At 40.7% G+C, this 17,888-nt stretch overlaps 1 protein-coding gene across 9 annotated transcripts in view; it reads left to right on the forward strand.

Moving 5' to 3' along the window:
• The window catches only part of CFAP58 (cilia and flagella associated protein 58), a 128,128-nt gene that overhangs the window by 14,327 nt on the left and 95,913 nt on the right, over positions 1 to 17,888 (forward strand). For 7 of the 9 annotated variants that reach the window (XR_013398399.1, XM_077947472.1, XM_028826817.2 and 4 more), the window contains 4 exons: positions 8,629 to 8,910; positions 12,343 to 12,491; positions 15,371 to 15,527; positions 16,481 to 16,675. Coding sequence is in view for 7 of the 9 variants with exons in the window: in XM_077947472.1 (XP_077803598.1) it covers positions 8,629 to 8,910; positions 12,343 to 12,491; positions 15,371 to 15,527; positions 16,481 to 16,675 (783 nt within the window). In the remaining 2 variants the exon portion in view is untranslated. Of the gene's footprint in view, positions 1 to 2,549; positions 2,711 to 8,628; positions 8,911 to 12,342; positions 12,492 to 15,370; positions 15,528 to 16,480; positions 16,676 to 17,888 lie in introns of those variants that run through there. The other 2 variants (XM_015148110.3, XR_013398398.1) reach the window with 2 other exon arrangements.

A 17,888-nucleotide genomic window follows, 5' to 3' on the forward strand; every position in this document is an offset into this window, starting at 1 on the left:
TCTCCAGCAACCTCCATGCACATTATGACTCAGCCACATTTCCCTCTTTTTGTCCACCAGATATATAGTGTCAGGTCATGAATGAGATGTCACTGCACAGTTGTCAATTTTCCTTGAATTAATTCATCAATTCAACACAGTTCTCATAAACTTGACAAACTTACTCTAAAAATTATAAGGGAGGATAAAGGTCCATGGATAGACAAAGCAATTTTGACACAGAAGAATTTGGAATGGGGAACTTGCCCTTCAACCGTGATGACTAACTAAAAACCCACAGTGATAAAACCCTGTGCTACTGATACATGAACAAACCAGAGAGCTCAGAATAGACTCATGTCTATTTGAAACTTTCCTAAACCAATTTGGAAAGAATGAATTGCTTGACATGAGTTGTTGGAAAATTTGCTCACCCCATGGAGAAAAATATAGTTAGATCCCTATCTCACACCATATGGGAAGGAAAACTCCAGATGGATTAGATAACTGAATGTAACAAAGTAAAACTATGAAGCTAATAGATAGAAAAAAATGATGGGTGAATACCTTTATAACATTGGGGTTAAGGAAGTCTAAATAATACCAAAAAACTATATAAAATATAGGGGAAAAAAGAGCTAAAGAGCCATAGTATCAAAATTAAGGACTGTTGTTCCCTTAAGGACATAAAGGCAGAGTTTCTAGTCTTCTAAAGCAGATTGATGTCCAGGCTTCTCAAAGATGTCTGCAAATCAAAAGAAAAAAGACCAATAGAAAAATAGGCGAAGATGCTGAAAAGGCAGTTCACAGAAGGGAATCTCAAGTAGCCTATGAATGTATAAAGAAATGGTCAAAAAATTCACTAGTAGTTAGAAAAGTGAAAATGAAAGCAAAAAATGTACTTACACTACTTTCATCATATTGACAGAAATTAGAAAATTAGCTAATTAGATGAGTCAATATTTGCAAAGCACTTAGAATAGTATCTGGCATTTACTAAACACTTTATGAGTGTTTAATAAAAAAGACCTACCACGTTCTGGAAGGGATGGATGGAAGTGTTGGACGGAAACCCTTGTACAACACACTGGAGTACAGCCTAGGGTAGTAACTCTGGTACACAATCTTAAAGTGCTTGGTAAATACCCTGGGCTTGTACTAGGCTGTTGGACATCTTTGTGCTTTTGGAAAACTGTTCACTTCTGGCCAGATGAGTTTGAAAATATCACACCCTCTAGATAGTTACAGCCTTCTAGGTTCATGACTTGGCTGGGGTACAGAGATTTTGTGAGAATAAAAAGTGCACACCTTCCTCCAGTAGGGCACATGGCATGGGAAAGAGAGTAGAGGCTGTTTTTCAGCCTCCATTGCCCCATGGTTGGATGTGTTTGTGCAGGACGCGGCTGCATAAGCAAATGTCCCTATGCATCCCTATGACTTTAACAATTTTGCTCTTTGGCATATATTTCAGAGGAATTTGCACAGAGGTCCATAAGGGACCACGGACAAGGACGATTGTGGCTGTATTACCTGATGTATTGGAGAATTAGAGGCAGCCTTGTTACCTAACACCTCGGGAATGGAAGTGAAGTGTGGTAGATGCCCCTTCTGAAACGCTGTGCAGTACTCAGAAGCAATGAACTAGAATATGCTTGCCGATCGCAACGAGGACAGATCCTTAAAAAGAATGTTGAGTGAAAAAAGTGGAAAATAAGATAATCTCCAAAGTCCAGTAGCATTATTTAAACATTTTTTAAAAATACACTGATAAAAATGCTGTACATTTCCCAAAAATACATATGGAAGCACAGTAGCATGAATACCTATGGGGTTGAGGATAGGGGTTGGGAGTAGGGGTGGGGATAAAGGGAGAAAATAAAACCAGATAGGAGTCTTACACATTTCACGAACCAAGGAGTATAATTATTTCAACTATTTGTACCTGAAGTCCAGAAAGAGTGGAGGCAGAGGGGAGAAAAGAGGGCAAAGAAACGGTTTTGGGAGTGGGATCCCAGAAGAAAGATTTTCGTGATGTGGTGCTACATACGTTTTTCCAGGATATCTTAAGCTCTGCACCCTATTTTTCTCACCACTAATATTAGATTAAATCCTTTGAAGACTGCATCTGTGGTTTCTCTACTTCAGCTGTCCCTCCGTGTCTTGCACATAGTAGCTGTTTTACAAGGGTTGAACTGACTGGAAGTGAGATTATTCCTCGTTGTCTTAGAAGGCAGAGAGTAGCCGTCTGTCCTTCCCTCATCCAGAAACTTCTGCTCCACATTTCCTTCCAAGCGTTAGTCCTCGGTTCTCCATGCTTGGCTCCCTAGTCCCCCACCGTCCTTTCTGGGTGGCCTCTTCCCATTCGCCCACTTCTTTCTCCTGGGTGTCTCCATCTGCCCGCACTGTGGGACTCCTCCCAGCCTCTCAGGGGCACCGCTCCCTTATTTCCTTGGCTCCGCCCCATTCGGGAGATATTTGCATATTTCTCTGAGGAACCCTGCCCAGGTGCCAGCCTCAGAAGCTCCTCCCCTTTCGAATTCCCGCTAGCGCCCCTAGAGGGCGTGTCGGTTGCCAGGCGACGGGACGACTCGCCGAGCGCGGGTTTCCGCTCGGGGCGGGCGATAGAGACAGCACGTCGCGCCTTTAGCTTCTTTCCCAGACTCCCGCCCAGCTCCTGCGATCTCCACAGCAGCCTCTGAGGCCGCCCCCAGAGAGCATCAGGATGGCTGAGGTCAGGAGTCAGCGCCCCTCTGTCGCCTCTCCCTTGACCCCTCCCCATTGTCCCTCTCCTGCTGACGATTGTTACAAACGGTGATTCCAATATTCCCCCTCATCAACATCTTATCTGTCTGCACCCTCACTCACTCCCCCGCCTTTCTCCGTTGGCTCTGGTCCCTTTACCTCCTGTTTCTCCTTCAATTGTGTGGACACCCCCCTACCCCCACTGTGGCATCTGCGTTATGCTAAGTGTGGTAGGAAATTAGTGAATTCTGAAATCCACACGTGACATGCACCCAGCCCTAGATCTTTAGTCATGGAGTGATGCCACAAGAGAGGCTCACACAGAAATATTGGAGATGTCTTATCTCACAGGAGAAACCTGGACGAAGGCTTCACAGATGCCTGCTGTTATCCCAATCAATGGCCCTTTCCACCTGTCACACCCTGATTTCCTAACATATGATCACCTGCTGTCACACATCTTCATTAAGGCTCTTCTGCCCAACACCACTGCCCTGTGTGCTCATTGACTCCTGTGTTAACATCTTGTATCACCCCACCACTCCCCCATATTACAGTACACCCCATTTTCAGCCTCTCTAATGAGGGGTTATTTCTGCAACCCTTCAATGACACCCTGCCTGCCCCCCAGCCCCCTCATTTATAACCTCAAGAGCCTCGGGTCCCTGTCATTACTTGCCATTCACAGTCCCCATCCACTGTTGCCCTACCTAAATCCTTCATGGCCCCATCAGAGCCCTTCGCCTATCACCCATCCCATGGTCTGTTCCAGCCAGGACCAGCTACATGATTTGCAAGGCCTGATGCAAAGTGAAAACACAAAATCTCTTCAAAAATTACAAAGAATTTTAAGACAGAACAACAGAGCATTCAACCAAGAATGGGACCTTTCTGAGCAAGGGGCCCTGGGCAACTGACCAGTTTTCACTCCCATGAAGCCAGCCCAAGCCCCATCTTCTTTCAGCACCATCATGCTCCACACCCCCCACCCCGTTCTAGTTACTCCCTTGCTTCCTCTGCACCATTCACATCCCCTCATCATTGCTTTTCCTCTTTCTCTAGCTTTATAAATTCCATCTTCCTGTGATCAACACCTCCTTCCTTTCCTCATCATACGATCTCTTTCTTATCATCCGTTTTCCTCACTCCTGGGCTCCATCACTCTCATCTCTCTCTGACATCCATGCTGCTGTGGCCACATCACTTCTCCCCATTACCCATTGTCATTTGTATCTCTTTCTTTCCATTTCCTTTCTTCTTCCTTCTAGTTCTTTATTGTCCCATTATTGCTTTTGAGTGTTTTCTCCTCTTTTCTCCCACTAGTCATCTTTGTTTATTTGATTCTTCAGTCCCAGTAGGGAAGCCCCAGCCTCCCAGAGGCACCACCCCCTCATTTCCTTGGCTCTGCCCTATTCAGGGTATATTTGCATATTTCTCTGAGGAACCCTGCCCAGGTGCGGGCCTCAGAAGCTCCTCCACTATTTGGATTAGTTATTTCCATTTCCCTCTCTCTGTTACTCCTCTCGTTTCTTCCTTTCTTCTGCTTTTCTTCTTACTTGACCTCAGCCAACTTTCTCGCCTCTGCTTTCACAATTCTCTATTTTCCCTCTGGCCTCATCTTATATTGCAGTTCTCTTTTCCTTTTTCCTTTTCCTTCTCCCCACTAATTGATATTCCCAGAATTTAGGACAGGACAGTGCCTGGCACATAGCAAACACTCAGTGAATAGGTGAAGAATAAATAAATGCCACAGTTCCTTTCTGATCGGTTCATGTTGATTTCATGCTTCTGAAACAGATATTGTTATATACTATAACAGTGGAAATATCAACTGTTTATTGGCCAAAGCTAAGAGATTATTTTTCCTTTGCTTTTAAAAGTAATATACTTTTTAATAACAATAAGAACAAATCTCTTTTGTTCCTACAAGTTTCTTCAAAACTTTTCTTTCTTTGGTATTTTTCCATTCCTGTGCTAAGTGCCAGGTAAATAGGTAAAACTTGGACTGCAAACAAATCATTAGGCTGCTGATCAGGTGTTGACATTAATACCATTTACAGGGATGGAACCAAGAACATTGTAGTGATAAATTTTTGTGTGTGCTTATGTTTAGCATCAACAAGGGAGAAGCACAGAGCAGCAGTAACACCATATTTCCTTAATATGGTTTTTCTTCCTTTGTGGAATCATTACATTGTGGTCTTTGCAATAATCTGCTTTTAGTCAGGAAGAAAAACCTATGTGAATTTAAAATTAGTACTAAAGTTGTTATACAAAATGCTATAGATATGCTTGTGACTCTACATTTATTTTAATTTACAAAGACTGTGTTTTGCTTGCATGTCATCATTAGAGATTTAATTAATAGTACAAGTGTTTTTGAAAACCAAAAATATTTAGACTTTCTCCATATTGGGCAAGACAGGCTTGTCAAATAGAAGGTAAACGAGACTCCTTAAAACCTTCAGGGTGAATTGAAATTTTACTTTATTATTGGGACTAGAGATAGTTTCAGTTGGTTTCTTTCAGCAAGAGAGTATTGATACCAAGGCCCTTTGTAGAGAAGAATATTAAAACATAATGTCGCAAATGTAAGTAAGGCCTTGCAAGCCTTATGAGTCCTTTGCTCAAAAGTATTGAGTGGTTCCCTGTGGCTTGCAGAGTAATGCAATCCATACTCCTTGGAATGTAATTCAGTGTCTTCACTGTGTGTCTGTAACTCCCTAGCTAGTGTTTGCTTCCTTCTCCCTGTCATACCTCTTATCCTTTTCTAAAATGTGCACAGACTTTTTTAAACCTTTATTTTAGGTTCATGGATAAATATGTAGGTTTGTTATATAGGTTAATTGAATGTCACAAGGGTTTGGTATACAGATTATTTCATCACCCAAGTAGTAAGCACAGTACCTGATAGGTAATTTTTCAGTTCTTTACCCCCTCCCAACTTCTACCCTCAAGTAGGCCCCAGTGTCTGTTCCCTTCTTTGTGTCCATGTGTACTCAGTGTTTAGCTCCCAGTTATAAGTGAGAACATGTATTTGGTATTCTGTTCCTGCATTAGTTAGGATAATGGCCTCTAGCTCCATCCATGTTGCTGCAAAGGACATGATCTCATTCTTTTTTATGGCTGAGTAGTATTCCATGGTGTGTATGTACCACATTTTTCCTTTTTTGTTTTGAGATGGAGTCTCACTCTGTTACCAGGCTGGAGTGCAGTGGACAATCTCGGCTCACTGCAACCTCTGCCTCCCTGGTTCAAGCGATTCTCCTGCCTCAGCCTCCCGAGTAGCTGGGATTACAGGTGCCCAACACCACACCCAGGTAATTTTTATATTTTTAGTAGAGATGAGGTTTCACCATGTTGGCCAGGCTGGTCTTGAACTCCTGACATCAGGCGATCCACCCACCTTGGCCTCCCAAAGTTCTGGGATTACAGGTGTGAGCCACTGTGCCCGGCCCATGTACCATATTTTCTTTATCCAGTCTACTGTAGATGACATTTAAGTCGATTCTATGTCTTTGCTACTGTGGATAGTGCTGTGATGAGCATACGCATGCATGTGTCTTTATGGTAGAATGATTTATATTCCTTTGGGTATATACCCAATAATGGAATTGCTGGGTCAAGTGGTAATTCTAAGTTCTTCGAGAAATTGTCACACTGCTTTCTATGATGGCTGAACTAATTTACATTCCCACCAGCAGAGTATGTTCCCTTTTCTCTACAACCTTGCCAGCATCTGTTATTTTTTTACTTTTTAATGAAGCCATTCTGACTGGTGTGAGATGGTATCTCATTGTGGTTTTGATTTGCATTTGTCTAATGATTAGCAATGTTGAGCATTTTTTTCATATGCTTGTTGTCTGTATGTCTTCTTTTGAAAAGTGTCTGTTTATATCCTTTGTCCACTTTTTAATGGGGATGTTTGTTTTTTGCTTGCTATTTTATTTAAGTCCCTTATAGATTCAGAATATTAGACCTTTGTTGGATGCACAGTTTGCAAATGTTTTCTCCCATTCTGTGGGTTGTCTGTTTACTCTGTTGATAGTTTTTTGTTTGTTTGTTTGTTTTTTGCTGTGCAGAGGCTCTTTAGTTTAATTAAGTCCCATTCGTCAATTTTGTTTTTGTTGCAATTGCTTTTAGCATCTTCGTCATGAGATCCTTGTCAGGGCCTATGTCCAGAATGGTATTTCCTAGGTCATCTTTCAGGGTTTTTATAGTTTTAGATTTTACATTTAAGTCTTTAATACATCTTGAATTGATTTTTGTACGTGGTGGAAAGAAGGAGTCCAGTTTCAATCTTCTGCATATGGCTAGCCTATTATCCCAGCACCATTTATTGAATAAAGAATCCTTTTCCCATTGCTTTTTTGTCAACTTTGTCAAAAATCAGATGGTTGTAGCTGTGCCACATTATTTCTGGACTCTCTTCTGTTCCGTTCATCCCTCTTATTCTTTAGCCAACTTGGATACTTGCTTGGCACTGAGCTTTGCTCAAGCTTTGCCATCTGCTGGGAATGCCCCTTTTCTCCATATTCCCCTGTGAAAATTCCACTTTTCCTTCTGGGCCTGCTCAAATGCCAATTCTTTTCTAAGATTTTTTTTTTTTTTTATTCTTGCTGCTGGGAATAATTCTCTTTCTGTGGGTTCATAGAGAACTTTGAATACATTTTATGATAGGGATCAAATCAAATTCTATGCTTTCATTAACTGCATTCATACTCCACCAGGAATTAAGTATAAATTCCCTGTGGATAAGCTGTTTATTCTTCATCTTGGTATCTCTTACAGAATCCATCACAGAATTTATATATGGCAGATGTTCAGTAAATACTTGCTCAATGAATGAATAAATATATTAACCACACCCATTCTTCTTCATTATTATGTTGTACATAACAAGGAGTAGGTGGATTTGTTTGCTAGGGCAGCCATAACAAAGCACCACAAACTGGGTGGCTTACTCCAGTCTGAGCTCATCTTAACTTATTAAATGACTCTGTTCCAATTAAGGTCAGATTAGCAGAGTTAGGACTTCAAAATACCTTTTTGGGGGACACAGTTCAACCCCGAAAAGTAGAGAAAGAAGAATTCTGATATAACTCACTCTTAGGTTCTCATCTAAGTAATAGCCAGACTTGCTTGAATTATATCTATATGTCTGGGTTTGTATTTTGAAATAATTTGTTTCCCATCTAACCATGGAAAGCAAATGTGGAAAAGTTCCATGAGTATTGCACAGGGGCATTTTAGGACACCGTGGGGGCATGACCTAGCCTACATTTCTGAGGGATAAAAATGATGGAATCTCTTTTGGAAGACAAGTCCATATTTCAGATGAGTTTCACTGTATATGTGATTTCATGATATCTATGCCAAGATCTTCCTATGTCTGGCCTCAACACACCGTGGCCACCCCCGCCGCCCTTTGCAGTCTTAGGGGCAATAAGAAGCAGGGCCCAATGAAAAGAGACTAGGGTTGGAATAATCATAACAGCTCTGAAAATTCATTGAATTCCTACCATTTGCCAGGCATTTGGCTAAGTATTTAACATCAGTGATCTCATTTAATCTAATCCTTAGCAACACCATGTGGTGGGAACTGTTATTATCCTAATGCATATATATTCTGCATATATATTCCAATGCCTATATGTATATATATGTAATGTGTATAAATGTATAATGTGTATGTGTGTATATATATGTACACACATATATATGTACATAAGCATCAAGGTCTGAACAAGGATCTTTCCTTTCATATAATCTTAATTTTTCTGCTTATCAGTGGTTTTAATTTTGCTCGTATGGAGGTGTTTCATTCAGAGATAATAGCAGTAATTCCTTGATAGTAATGATGTAAATGTTGCAATGCCCTTTCCCATCTCTGCTTTTTTTCTATAGGAAAAGGGTGAAAAGCAAGTCCTGGAAGAATCTGCATTTGAAGAAATGGAAAGAGATTTTCAGGGAGTTCTTAATGAACTTTCAGGAGACAAAAGTCTGGAAAAATTTCGGATTGAATATGAGAGGCTTCATGCTGTCATGAAAAAGTCTTATGACAATGAAAAGCGTCTGATGGCCAAATGCAGAGAGCTAAATGCAGAGATTGTAGTGAATTCCGCGAAGGTCGCCACTGCCCTTAAGCTCTCTCAGGACGATCAGACCACCATTGCATCCCTAAAGAAGGTCAGTGATCTTCTAGAAATGGAATGAACCTGAATTTAAAACATCATTCTCTCATTACATTGGCACCTCTAGGCTGGTAGTAAATGAGTTATTAGGTAAAAATTTACATGATTTTATATTCATTAAGCCTAAGGAATAATGTTCATTCTCAAAGAAAATGATTTTTTAGCCTGGGTGAATCACATCATGCAGAAAATAATGGAGAATCTTACTGGCTTGGTTTCTGGGAAAAGATTTAGAGATAAGTAAATGCAATATTTGGAATCTCAATGTCTTATTTGATGCATGATGAGTAATTTAATACCTCATGATGATAGTTTAACTGTTAAATATATTTTCATATTTCTGCTTTTTCTGCTGTTTTAGTAAAGATTGCCTTGAGAATTCCCAGGTAGTAATTTTCATGACCTTTCTTCCTAGCACCCCTTTTCTTTCCTCTCAATCCTCCCAGTTCCTCATAATAGAAGAACAGAGATTCAGTCTGGGGATACTGAGGATGTATTGCCTTGTTTTACACTAGATTTTTTTCATCCTTAAATGTGTTGCATTATTTTGAAGGTAAAATATAAACGTTCCTTGTTGACTCATGGTGATAAGAGGTTGAAACATAATTAAAACCCTAAATATGAGAAACAATTTATAAAATTTTTAGACAGTTGCCTTGATATCATGCAATTAGATGCCACCCAGTTCAAATGAATTTCTAAGTCCAGTACTAAATATGGATTATCAATTATCTTAGAAACTATTCACTTTTAAGTGCTATTTTAAAATTTATTGTCATGTTAGCCTCCTAACTGGTCTCCTTGCCTGCAGAAGACATGTCCTTCTTTATTCCATCCTTGCTGAAAAACCAATATAAGAAGGCTTTAAGTTGTTTTATAATGGAAAAAAATTTTTTCATTGCAAATTTAAAAACTGATGATGGGCGGGGAGTGGTGGCTCATGCCTGTAATCCCAGCACTTTGGGAGGCCGAGGTAGATGGATCACTTGAGGTCAGGAGACCAGCCTGGACAACATGGTGAAACCCCATCTCTTCCAAAAATACAAAAATTAGCTGGGTGTGGTGGCATGTGCCTGTAGTCCCAGCTAGTTGGGAGGCTGAGGCAGGAGAATCACTTGAACCAGGAGGTGGAGGTTGCAGTGAGCCGAGATTGTGCCACTGCACTCCAGCCTTGGCAACAGAGCAAGACTCTGTCTCAAAAAACAAAACAAAACAAAAACCCCAAAACAAACAAAATCTGGAAATGGAAGTCATGAATGGATTAAAATCTAATTAGTAAAGTTGATTTGGAGAAAACTTTTGTAATCTTTTTTTAATGTAAATATCTTTCATTTGTGTTGCTAAACATAGCACATATGGTTGCTACATAATAAATATTCCACAAACCGACGTTTTGCTTTGAATCACTGAATTATTTGCTATAGTTACCCAAGGTAATCTGTCTAATGTAATAGTAACCATGAATTTGTTACATTAAATACTCTCTTCCACCCATTTTATTCCTTGTCAATATACAAGTGGAATATTTTAACCTAAAGCTTATAGGTTCTTATCTATTTAAAGGACCCACATTCTACTTGACAGAATTTTGCAAGAAAGTTAAGTGGTAGCCTAAAACTCAAAGCTGTTGTATATTAGTTGGTCATCACATTGCATTAAAGAAATACCTGAGACTGGGTAATTTATAAAGAAAAGAGGCTTACTTGGCTAATGGTTCTGCAGGCTGTTCAGGAAGCATAACACTGGCATCTGCTCAGCTTCTTGGGACGCCTCAGGAAACTTAACAATCATGGCAGAAGGCAAAGTGGAGCAGATGCTTCACATGGGCCAGAGCAGGAGCAAGAGAGGGAGAGGGGAGGTGTCACGCACTTTTTTTTTTTAACCTTTTAAGTACAGGGGTACATGTGCAGGTTTGTTACATAGGTAAACGTGTAGCATGGGGGTTTGTTGTACAGATTATTTAATCACCAGGTATTAAGCCTAGTATCCATTAGTTATTGTTTCCTTATCCTCTCCCTCCTCCTACCCTTCACCCTCTGAAAGGCCCCAGTGTGTTATTCCCCTCTAGGTGTCCATGTGTTTTTATCATTTAGCTCTCATTTATAAGTGAGAACATGTGGTATTTGGTTGTCATTTCTCGTGTTAGTTTGCTAAGGATAATGGACTCTAGCTCCATCCATGTCCTTGCAAAGGACATGATCTTGTACTTTTTTATGGCTGCATAGTATTTCATGGTATACATGTACCACATTTTCTTTATCCAGTCTATCATTGATGAGCATTTGGGTTGATTCCATGTCTTTGCTATTGTCAATAGCACTGTGATGAACATATGTGTGCATCACAAACTTTTAAATGACCAGATCTCGTGAGAACTCACTCACCATCACAAGGACAGTGCCAAGAGGATGGTGCTAAACCGTTCATGAGAAATCCACCCCCATGATTCAATCACCTCCCACCAGGCCCCACCTCCAACATTGGGGATTACATTTCAATATGAGATTTGGGCAGGGACATACATCCAAATTATGTCATGTTGCAAAATTTACTGTTCGTTGCTCCTTTACTGGAACTGCTGTAATTCACTTTTAAGTATTTATGTCAATATTACACATTGCAGTTTATAATAGTAAGGAAGCCAAACCTGTGTGGGTCATTGCCTCCATTCCCTGTTATGGGTTTTTTCCCATATATAAGCATTTGATGAGAAGGCTTGGGCTTGAGTTTCTGAAAAATGGGAATTACCAAGGTTGTTTGGTACAATTAGGTAACAGTAAAGAACAGCATTGTGTGGGTTGTTCTAAAGCTCACATTGCCACTAGGAGCTCACTTGGGACCAGATGATAAAATGTATTTTTTATTTATAAATCTATCGAGAGGTTTAATTCAGTCTGTCAGTTTAGGACTTGGATCTATGATCATTCCTCATGTGATAAAATTTATTGTTTTTCCTTTTAATATCTGGACTTGGAAAGCACATAAACTTTCACTTCTAATTTTGCAAACCTTGCAGTAAGTGAGCCTTGTAGCCACACTTAGCTACACAAGAAAAAATACCCTCTGCCAGTCCCTACTTTATTTTATTTTTATTTATTTATTTTTTTTGAGATAGGGTCTTGCCCTGTCATCCAGGCTGGAGTGCAGTGGCATGATTGCAGCTCACTGCAGCTTCAAATTCCTGGGCTCAAGAGGTCTTCTAGCCTTTGCCTCCCTAGTAGCTGGGACTACAGGCCCGTACTACCATGTCCAGTCCAGTCCTCCTCTTTCAATGTGCTAATCACTATTGACTAGCTCATGTTAAACAATTTAGTCAATGCACATTTATACAACTACACTGTCGTTATGGTGTTATTCTGTTTGCTAGTTTATCTTGCATCTAGAACCCAGTTTGGTCTTTCTCACTGATATCCTATGGCCCATCTAGGAAATTGAAAAGGCCTGGAAGATGGTGGACTCAGCCTATGACAAAGAGCAGAAGGCCAAGGAGACGATTCTTGCTCTGAAAGAGGAAATAGTGAACCTGACCAAACTAGTCGAGCAAGGGTCTGGACTGTCAATGGATCAGGATAGCAAGTAGGTCATAGCCTTGTTGATGTATGTTGAACTTGCTTTTGCAGAGGCCTCCTTCAATAGACAGCCTGGGGCTTGCCAGTGTCTTCTTGAACATTCTCTGTGATACAAAACTCTTCTTTATTGGGTTCTCAGAGATTGTTTTCTGTCTGTTGCATTTTAAGTAATGCTCTTTACTCCACACCTAAGAACTTCTAATTCGTGGTTATCTTAAACTTCTGACTCCATAGGAATTCAGTAGTATAGTTTCAAAATGAGTAAGATGTTAGGTTTATTTATTTATTTATTGAGATGGAGTCTTGCTCTGTCGCCCAAACTGGAGTGCAGTGGCTGGATCTCAGCTCACTGCAAGCTCCATCTTTCGGGTTCACGCCATTCTGCTGCCTCAGCCTCCCAAGTAGCTGCGACTACAGGCGCCCGCCACCTCGCCCGGCTAGTTTTTTGTATTTTTTAGTAGAGACGGGGTTTCGCTGTGTTAGCCAGGATGGTCTCGATCTCCTGACCTTGTGATCCGCCCGTCTCAGCCTCCGAAAGTGCTGGGATTACAGGCTTGAGCCACCGTGCCCGGCTGGTTTATTTATTTCTCTCCAATTTGTGTAGAATATAAATGACTGATTTTCTGCCCAGAGTCCCAGCTTCTCCCACCTACTCCCCATGATCAATCTCATCACCATCCCTCCCACCTTCAGATTCTAGGCCAGAAAACAGAGCTGCTCTTCCCTCCTGCTGCTCCCCTATCTCTTAAAGCCACTGTCTTGTTGACTTGGTCTTCTAAGCACGGCCTTTCACTCCTTCTGGTCACCAGTGCTACTGCCTTGGTTCAGGCCTCCTATTCTCTGCCAGATTTGGCAGTAGCCTCCTAACTGGTCTCCCTGACTGCAGAAGATATGTCCTTCTTTATTCCATCATTGCTACCAAATTTAGGCTCCTGAAACACATGTGCACCTATCCCCAGCATAAACACTTTCAATAGCTACCCATACCCAAAGGATAAAGCCCAGACTCTTGAATGTGTCATCCAGAGCCCTTTGAGAACCTGCCCCAGTCAGCCTCTCTAGCCTCGTGCCAGCCCATCAAGTTGCTCACACTTCCATGCCTTTGTACATGCTGCTTTCCATGCTCAGAATGCCTTTTCTTCCATTCTCCCCATGGTCACCTTTTATGCCTCCTTTAAGACCCATCTCAAACAGTCTTAACTTCATCACCATCAGCATCACTCTTCCAACATCCTCTCCACATCCAAACTCCAATGACCACACAGAAAGTCACTATGTTTTCTATTTCCATAAGACCCAACATTTACCTCCAGTATGGCACTGATCAGATTGTATTGAAAATTATTTGTTGATGTGCTTCTCTACCCACTAGGCTGTGAACTCCCTGAAGGAAGACACCTTTATATCCCCTCCAGGAGCCCAGCACTGTATGGGGCATGCAAAACATAGCATCAATGAATGAATCAGGAATGAACATACACTTCCTTGGGCAGCCAAGGAAATTAACCAGATCTGATGTTGCTGTTTCAGTTTCTTATGCTTTTTTGATGTGTTGATCCAACATTGACAGATAGTTCTAAGTACAGGTGTTGGGAGAGGGAATAGGAAATAAAAACAGAAAATATGATGCCTGTAGTGTGGGCTTTATCTTCTTGTTAAGGAAGTCAAGCATATTCAGAGCAACTACTGAAGAGGAATGCGAGGGAACTGATTCCGATACGAGGCATTTTAAACAAGCATTGGAAGAGGGTGAGGAGGAGAACTGAAGAAACAATCCAGCCCATAATTTTATCTTTAACAGTGTGCCCAGGCGTAACTGTCTGTCTTCATAGTAACCTTAGAATTTGAGGTTTTATTTCTGGAGTAGAATTTGAGTGCAGATTTAAAGTTTCCTTATTAAACATTTGTTACATCAGAGGTGTTGGTAAATACACTTTGTCAAATTACTGTGTTTTGAGCAGTCGTTTGATGACTGTCAGCTGCAAGAGTCTGCAGTGCAAGTTCTCCTCTGCCTTCTCAGCTCCAAGAACTGCCTTGCTCTACATTCATTCTGCTGCAGAGGTCGTATCAGACACTGAGCTTCCACTTGCAAAGTGCTAATTCTGCAGGAAGTCATGCCAAATCATATGGAATGGCTTTTGAAATTTGGAGGTAACTGGTTTACAATTCAAATCAATGAATATTATCACATAACCTCCAAAAATGGGCATCATGAATGATTTTCCCAATTTTGTTCTTTGTAACATTTTATCTGGGCTGCATTCATTTGGGAGAAACTAATCTCTTTGGGTAAATGGATAGAAAACTAGCAAAGCATATTATTTGGTTCTGTTTATGTTTTATTCTAGAGTTTATAGCTGTGATCATAGCCCTCCAGTGGATATATTAAACAAATAATTTCCTAAATTGATATCTGCTTAGGATTAATTACCAGAGTTCACAATAGCAACATAGTCTTATTGCAACAAATTCAAGTAATACAGAGGTGTGGAAAGTATCAACCTCCACAACCTTCCACCCTAAATTTTTCAGAGATAATCAGTGATATGTTTTTCTGGGCTTCTGTAAAAATGTCTGTAAAACACACACACACACAAACAAACACATGCACACACACATGCACACTCTCTCATGCACGAATAGACATTGTATTTTCTTAAAGATAAAAAAATAAATTATACTATGCATGTTATCTTGAGTACTTCTTTCCAGTTAACATCTCACAATCTGATCCCATATCATGGCATAAAGATCTTTCTCTTTAATGCCTGAGTAGTGTTAATCATTGACCTGACATCTTTCCCATGAAAATGAGCTCAGAGAATGATATGAAGGACCCCTGAGAGGATGGCCATTTAGTCTGACTCCTGTGTTCTTCCTTTTTAGCATCCGAGATTTACTGAAGTTCAAAGAAGAAGTGACAAAGGAGAGAGACCAGCTCTTATCAGAAGTGGTAAAATTACGAGAATCCCTAGCTCAGACCACTGAACAGCAGCAGGAGACAGAGCGATCCAAAGAGGAGGCTGAGCACACCATCAGTCAGGTCTGCCATGGAGGGCAAGAAGAAGGAAGATTTCCTTCCAGGGGATGTTTGTCCTTCCACAGTCTCTATTCCCTTCTTGTTCCTTTCTCAAATTTACCCCCTTGTGCCCAAGTGAAGCATCCTCAGTTCTGCTTATCTCTTTAGTTTGTTCTCTGGAGAGGAGCTTTACTTGAATTGAGCGACTTGATTTGTTCTTTCTCTGCATGTTCTGTCTGAGAAGTCACTGAGGCAGGCACTTCCTACTTACAATTCTGGCTCAAAAAAATGATCCCCATGAAGGCCAGGGGGCCCAGCACCTGGGGATGGTGGGAGTTGTTTCTTTGGCCCTTCTTTCTTATTTATTTATTTATTTATTTATTTATTTATTTATTTTTTATTAGAAAGCCATTTAGTGGACTCCTTCTGAACACTTGTATATAAAGCCTGAAGTCAAATAGATCATACGCAATGTGCAGTCCCCAAAAGAAAAACGTGAGACTTCTTTGAACATGAGATAAGAAAAAGGCTTTTCATAGAATTTGGACATCAGGATAAACGTATAGTGCTCTCTTTAGCAATATTCAGGGTCATGTAAAACACAATTTTATAGTTAGGGTAGCTAGTCACATTTTATTTAGTCCCTATTGATAGAGAATCGGATGAATTCTTTCCATGTTTAATGCCCCTAGAACTCTGAGCTTCCATATATATTTGATTTTGTACCATACTTTGTGGATTTGTTGCCCACCATCAGAGTAGTCATTTGGTTTCAAGGCCCCGAGAAACAGTATAGAATATTCCTGAAAAGTTTGAACACTGGGGCTCAAGGATGTCTGCCCTATAGGGGAAATGCTACTGCAAAGTGACTGCCCTGACAATCACAGACCTGAGAGAGTGGAGTGGGGCTTGGCTGGCTGAGACCTGCTATGGTCAGGGCTCATCTCTTTCTCTCTTGTCCTTCCCGCACCCTCTAGTTCCAACAAGAAATCCAGCAACGTCAGAACGAAGCTTCCCGGGAGTTCCGGAAGAAGGAAAAACTAGAGAAAGAGCTCAAGCAGATTCAGACAGACATGGACAGCAGGCAGACAGAAATAAAAGCCCTGCAGCAGTATGTGCAGAAGAGCAAGGAGGAGCTTCAGAAGCTGGAGCAGCAGCTGAAGGAGCAGAAGGTGAGTTGGGTGTGGGCCTTCGCTAAAAAACAAGAAAAACCCAGAATGGCACCTTTGTTCACACCCATTTGTGCATTTTGAATTCTCTTGGAAAGCAGCAAATTCCCTTCACTACTCGTGGTGATGATGTAAAACTTAGCATTGCAATTTGGTCTTTGAATGGCTCTTATGAGGTAGTTATGCCCCCCTTTTTAAATTTTCCAGCTCTAACAGGTTAATAAGTTTCTTTTTAACCTTTTATTGATCTATACTACACATATAGAAAAGAGTATATGTCACAAGTCAGCTTGATGAATTTTAACCACTCAACCGCATCTTGGTCACCTGCTCCCAGCCGGAGATACAGAACAGTACCAGCACCCCCAGAAGCCCTTTTGTGCTCCCTCTTAGTCATTCTCCCCCTAAAGTACCACCGCTATCCTGAATTCTAAGCAGAGTTTGGTTTTGCCTGTTTTCATACTTTACAGAAATAAAATATTACAGGATATATTCTTTGTGTCTAACTTCTGCTATATTCTGTTTGTGAGATTCATTCATGTTGTTGCCATGTAGTTATAGACTTGTGATGCCCAATATGGTAACCCTTAGCAACAAGTGGCTATTTAAATTCAACTTTATTAAAATGAAATGAAATTAAAAATTCATTTCCTTGGTTATACCAGCATAATTTCAAGTACTCAGTAGCCACAGGTGGCTAGTTGATGCCATATTAGCACAGGCAGAGAATATTTATATCACTGCAGAAAGCTCTACTGGACAGAGCTCAGTAGACCATAAGCTCTCATTTCTGTGCAGTATTCCATTGGGTGAGTATAATAATTTATTTTTAACAGTTTTATTTTTATTTATTTATTTTTATTTTTATTATTATTTTCTTTTGATATGGAGTCTCTTTGTCGCCCAGGCTGGAGTATAGTGGCATGATCTCAGCTCACTGTAACCTCCACCTCCTGGGTTGAAGCGATTCTCCTGCCTCAGTCTCCTGAGTAGCTGGAGTCCGCCATCATGCCTGGCTAATTTTTATATCTTTAGTAGAGACAGGGTGTCACCATGTTGGCCAGGCTGGTCTTAAGCTCCTGACCTCAAGTAATCCAACTGTCTCAGCCTCCCAAGGTGCTGGAATTACAGGCATGAGCCACCGCGCCCAGCCAATAGGTTTATTTTTAAGTTATTTTCAAGTTTAGCAAACTATGGTCAGTCTTTATTTATTTTT

Source organism: Macaca mulatta, chromosome 9 (assembly GCF_049350105.2).
Source record: "Macaca mulatta isolate MMU2019108-1 chromosome 9, T2T-MMU8v2.0, whole genome shotgun sequence".
NCBI classification, from domain to species: domain Eukaryota; kingdom Metazoa; phylum Chordata; class Mammalia; order Primates; family Cercopithecidae; genus Macaca; species Macaca mulatta.